Genomic DNA, 6,000 nt, shown 5'->3' with positions numbered 1-6,000 from the left:
GAATTATTTTTTTTAATTTCTATCGTTAAAATTTTAATTAATTTTATTTATGGATCTGCATGTATATGTATCATGTTTGTGTCTGATGCCCACAGAGACCTGAGGAGGGTGCCGGATGTGCCAAGACTGGAGTTACAGATGGTTGTGAATTATGTGGGAATCTAACCCTGTCCTCTGGAAGAGCAACCAATGTTCTTCCCCCAAGACTAGATTCTTGATCATGAATGTGATACTTTCATGGTTCAAACTGTCTCTCAGGAGCCTACTGTTGTCTGGCTCAGTGAACTGCTAAAGCGAGCTTGTAGATGTTATCTATTATAAATGTGGAAGTGGCCTTGTGGAAGCTCCCTCCCCGACATCAGATTAAGAAAACTCCTTGATCAGGAGACATACTCGGCTATTAATCTTCAGCCCCCACCAGAAGATTCACAGTCAGTTCTCTGTGAGCTAAGGAAAGACGTAAAGGCTCTGGCCTCATTTACAGATAACTCTGCATTGCAAACCCATACATACAGGAGCTAAGCAGCCACTGTGTAAGAGGATCAATCAGAAGCAGCTTGGAAATTAATGTGGAAAGAAAGGCCTTTCAGGACCTCAGGGGCCCCTTAGTTTGCTTACTTAGGGAAAGAGGTACTCTTGAGCTGTTATCAGACCTGGGCTCATGGGTAACAGCAAACGAGGTGGCTTGCTAATCGGGAACTAGGAAAAAAAAATATGGCCGAGAGACCGGTGGGTTATCTAATTTAAAATCAGATAAAGATTAAGGTCATCAGTTATCTGTAGGGAAGTTCAGAGCTCTTTTTTTTTTTTTTTAAAAACAAACAAACAAAACAAACACAAACACAAAATGTGATGGGCCTAGTCTAAAACTCCTGCTAAGACATTGGAGAACACTGTTTCTGCAAACCCATTCTTCTATAGCGATAGCCAGCAGTAGCCATGACAAAGCACGTAGAGTATACTGGCCACTCACAGATAAAGGAAATGCAGAAACGGGGCCAGAGCGATGAACCTCAGAAGGGAAACCACACTGGTCAGGGTGCCAGAACTTCTTTTTGCTGTTTTGGTGTCAGGTTTTTTGTCTTTTTCTCCTGAAGATTTCCGTGATGTCCCCATGCCTCTGATCATGGACTGTTCCCAACTCTTATCGGGAGCACAGCCAGAGTGGTTCATACAGGGTCATGGACTCCTGGCTTCCTAACTGTGACAATGGTCTCCTTTTCAGATAGCTCCTTCCAGTCTGTCCTCTGCTGCTGCTGTTGCCGCTGCTCACTACAGAAGAGGTGAGTCTGCTCTGAGGGCAGTTTCTTAGAAATGGGTGAACGCAGTTTCCTGGCTCTTAAGTCTCCTGTCTGTGTCTGTCGCTTTGTGTCTGGGAAGCTCTTCCCACTTGGTCCCCACCTCATCTTCTTAAAGACGTAAACCAAATTGTAGGGGTGCTCTGATCCCCTCTCCTGCATACAGTCTAATTCTTCTGTGTGTTCCCACACAGTGCTGCGGCTTCGTTCTTCCCTAGAAACTTGTTTGTTTTGTACGTCTGTGTTCCAGTAAGTATTTTTTTTTTCCCATGCCGCTTAAGCACAAGAATCTTGTCTTAATTATATAAGACTCTCTGAGAGCCTTACCCTTTGGTATGTGACTGTGTAAGAATTAAACCAAGGCATCATGCCAGCAGCCATTTGATAAGTGTGGTGTGGTGAGGTTTGCATTTAATTCTTCCCCATGGTGTTTTCCTTTATAACCCTCGACTTGATAGACAAGAACACCCAAGGCTTAGAGAGGTTGCTTTCTTTGTCTGAGGCCCCAGTATGACACTGTTGTGGGCCGACCAGCAGCTCGCAAGGAACAGTTTAACTGAGATGGCAGATTGGACGGAAGAAAGAACGGAGCCAAGTCAAAACCAACTCTGATCAAAGCTCAATTTTACTATTCCAACACGCAGTTATGAAGGAGGGGAAGGGGGCGATTCCTGCCAAATAGTCCTGGGGACCAATAGCAGAGTGACCATGTATGTGTATGGCTCCGAACAGCAAAGTGGCAGGTTCCAGCAGTGGGTGTGGCAGAACGATTGAGTGGCAAGCTCCATCCAGGTGTAAACAGTGGAACCATTAAGGCTGGGGGAGGGGAGGCTACATGACACGTTGGAGCTGCGGTGCACACTTATGCTTTTAATCACTCACCTGTGCACATGTGACAATAAGTCACTTTGCACACTCTGCCTGACTCAGAGTGAGTGGTTGTCGGATTGACTATAATTTTATGACCCTCATAAGTACCAGACTCTGGGCATATGACATATTCTTGCCACTTTATTTCAAAGCAACTCTGACCTCTGTATACAGAAAATGAATCCTCAGAGTTCCAGCTCAGAATCTGTTGAAGGAGTTAGAAGTAGGAAGATTCCTTTCTTTCTTTCTTTCTTTCTTTCTTTCTTTCTTTCTTTCTTTCTTTCTTTCTTTCTTTCTCTCTCTCTCTCTCTCTCTCTCTCTCCCCCTTCCTTCCTTCCTTCCTTCCTTCCTTCCTTCCTTCCTTCCTTCCTTCCTTCCTTCCTTTTCTTCTCTCTCTCTCTCTCTCTCTCTCTCTCTCTCTCTCTCTCTCTCTCTCTCTCTCTCTCTCTCTCTCTCTCTCTCTCTCTCTCGGAAAAGAACCCAGATTATTTTATCTCTGAAAGAATCTAAAGGATTTAGGAATGCGCTTGTTATTAATAATTGTGACGGGATTGCTTTTCAATGGCAGACAGGTGAGAACTCAGATAAGCCTGAGCAGAGAGGAAGAACTCTCAGAAAAACATTCCCAGCGTCAGAGGTCGTGGTTCGCCAAACTGATGGGCAAAACTCAAGTGAGTGCCGTTTTCACAGGGGAGGGGGGTGGGTGTCCCCACACAGGCAGGCACTCTAGGCGACTCCTGCTTGTGACCATGCCCCAAACTAGAATCATGATGGGTACACAGTAAGTGCTCACTAAATGGTCTAGAAGAAAGTGAGGGGGCAATCCAGTTAAGCTAACCTACTCCCCTAAATTTAAACAGAGAGTTTGAAACAGGACAGTGATTGGAAGGAAACATACTGTGGTTCCTGCCGGTCTTGAGTTCAGGGTTAACTTCCAGTTGAGTCCTGGCAGAGAGACAACAGCTTGGACACAGCACAGAGAAAGGAAGGGCTGGGGGTGGGAATGGGGGTGAGGGACGGGGTGGGGATAGGGGTGGAGGTGGGGGTGGAGGTGGGAGTCGGGGTGGGGGGTGTTTCTCTTCTCAAAAGTGAAGAATCACTGCCAAGTGAAACTGTTTCAATGTAAGGAGACTTTTAAGAAGCACTAGGTGAAACTCCAAGGTTATGCTGTGGAGAGAACTTGGATTTCAGAAAGTCACAAAATGACAAGCGTGTTCCCCGCCCCCAGTGCTGTGTTGCTTGTCCTGACTTCTACCTTGTTGGAGCTGGGCAGTAGGGAGCAATGGAGGCAGAGGTGCAAGTCCTGTTCTTCGTGGGTTTTTTGTTTTTTGTTTCTGGTACACATGACTGAAACAATAAGAGACCTCTTGGGTTTTGCAGTCCAACAGAGGCGGGGTGCAACCCTCGAAGCGCAAGCCGCTGCCTCCCCTCCCGCAGGAGCCTCCAGAAGAGAGAATCCAGGTCAAGGCTCTTTATGACTTCCTGCCTCGGGAGCCTGGTAATTTGGCACTGAAGAGAGCGGAGGAATATCTGATATTGGAGAGGTGTGATCCTCACTGGTGGAAGGCCAGAGACCGCTTCGGGTAAGATAATGGATCAGCCCTTATCAGATGTTTCCTCATTCCAAACTCCGAAGAGTTCCGAACATAAAGAAGACCCTGCGTTGCGGCTCGGCTCGTTGGCTCCATGTTTGCAGCATTCCCTCCGCACTGAATAGAACAGTTTCCACATCCCTATTTGTAAGATAACAATAGAACACAGGACTTCTGCCCAATGCCCCAACCAGATATGCCTGCCTTCACTCCCCCATGCTACCATGTCATCCCCGCCCCTGCTACCATGCCCCTGTGTGTCCTGGGGATCACACACATGAGTTTTACTTATAGAAGTAATAAGATCTGGGCAGTTGGCTCAGTCCATGAAGCGATTGCTTCACAAAGATGAGGACCCCTGTTTAGGTCCCCAGAGCACACATAAACATCCAGTGGACCTGGTAGCCTTCCTATTACCCCAGCACTAGAGAGAGGCCAACAAAGGGAACCCCTGGAGCTAGGTGGTTTAGCTAGACTAGTGGACAGGAGGAACTCAGAGATCATTGAGAGATTCTGCTTCCGCATCTAAGGTGGGGATCTATCAAGGACGATTTACAATAGTCAGCTGATAGCACAGTGACTAAGCTAAAAGTAGAAAGTGCCAAGGTATTGGGTCCATTATTTTATATATATATAATATATAATAATATATTATAATAATATATATATAATATATATATAGTTTGGCCCCTCCTCCATTACAAGCAACCTTGAGCATGGCCTCAACCTTGGACTCAAGTAAGGCTATTCCTATAATGTCGGGCTCAACAGGGAAAGTCCTAATTCCCTGCATTGGTCATCCTTTCCTAGCTATGGAAGCTGCAGATATTTGTCAGCAGGGAGGGCAGGGCTTCTCTTTTTCTTATTCTTTTACCTCCATTTGAAATGAGCAGGAGACCACCAAGATGTACTCTTGACAAACTGAAAGCCAGTTGAAGAACAAGGCTTGAACTGTAATAACTTGTATGTAAATTAAATCTGATAAAAACAACTCCCCGTATTTCAACATGTGAGCATAGTCTCACGGACAATGACCACTAAGTGGACAGTGGTGTTGTAGGCAGGGAGGAGACAGTTTGGAAGTAGTGACTGCATATGAGGGGGCTCAGTGAGGAACCTGCCAGTGTGACTGCTCCATAATACAGCTAGGTGTTTATTGTAGATATGAGAGAGAGTGGAGAGAAAAGGAAGCAGACTGAGCATGCCCAGCAAACTGGGGATGGCCAGGGCTAGGGAAGTGGAAGAGAAGAGTGGAGGTAGTGAGACAACAAGACAGAGAATGGAAGATAGATAGATAGATAGAAGATAGATAGATAGATAGAAGATAGATGATAGATAGATAGATAGATAGATAGATAGATAGATAGATAGATACATACATACATACATACATAGAACAGTGAGAATGGCAGAGGTGGAAAGAAACCTTGGCATTATAAAGAGAACAAACAGGTATCTATCTGGGAGGAGGGACATCGGAGAGGATCGGGGAGGAAGGGTGTTAGCACAGATCTTGAAATGTGTAACAGGTACCTGCGATACTGAGGGAGCCTGGAGGCTGGCTTAGGTTTTGTCCCCTCTGCCAGAGGTAAGGAAAATGATTCCTTTGGACAGGTGGGGACGGGTTTCTTAAGTTCCTAAAGAATGCTGACTTTTATCTCACCTCCAGAAATCCTCCCGCAGTCCATGTTGAACTGAGCTTAGATTCAATTTTAGATGAGTCAGTTAGCCTTTCCTGTTTTTTGGGGGTTGGGGAATGGTGTACTTTTTGAACCCAAAGGAGACAATGAAGAATTTGGCAGTGTTTTTTATAAACCCTATACGTTTAACTGCAAAACAAAGCTAATTGCTTGTTTTTAAGTCTGAGGCATCACAACCTGCAGTGATGGCCAATTTCACATCCTCGACCTGCAACGCCCTTCCCAGGGTACCGAGCATCCTGAGTCTGAACTCTGAACTGGAACAATCCATGTTGTGTCTAAACTCAGAACCACACCCACTTTTCCTTTAAAATGCACATTGGCATATTGGAACTGGGCACGGTGGCAGCTCCTGAAACCCTAGTACTCTTGAGGTGGCTGGGAATTTAAGGTCAGCCTGGGCTACAGGATACATTTATTTCAACCAAACAAAAGTAAATGGGGTCATCTAATCTCTTAAAATAGTTCATTTGTAAGTCAGGATCTTGCTATCTACTGTAGAGAGGTTTCTGTAGAGTTGGAACGTAGAAACATTTTTAT

The 6,000-nt window shown here is 45.4% G+C and overlaps 1 protein-coding gene across 2 annotated transcripts in view; it reads left to right on the top strand.

Moving 5' to 3' along the window:
- The first annotated feature begins 1,209 nt into the window (after positions 1–1,209).
- The window catches only part of Txk (TXK tyrosine kinase), a 41,743-nt gene continuing 36,952 nt past the window's right edge, over positions 1,210–6,000 (top strand). For both annotated transcript variants that reach the window (XM_021161681.2, XM_021161680.2), the window contains exons 1-3: positions 1,210–1,283; positions 2,737–2,839; positions 3,549–3,751. In XM_021161681.2, coding sequence (XP_021017340.2) covers positions 1,210–1,283; positions 2,737–2,839; positions 3,549–3,751 — 380 coding nt within the window. The remainder of the gene's footprint in view (positions 1,284–2,736; positions 2,840–3,548; positions 3,752–6,000) is intronic.

This window comes from Mus caroli, unplaced genomic scaffold, assembly GCF_978045245.1.
Source record: "Mus caroli unplaced genomic scaffold, Mus_caroli_1 scaffold_4, whole genome shotgun sequence".
Lineage (NCBI taxonomy): Eukaryota > Metazoa > Chordata > Mammalia > Rodentia > Muridae > Mus > Mus caroli.
This window is presented reverse-complemented; position numbering and strand designations above follow the sequence as displayed.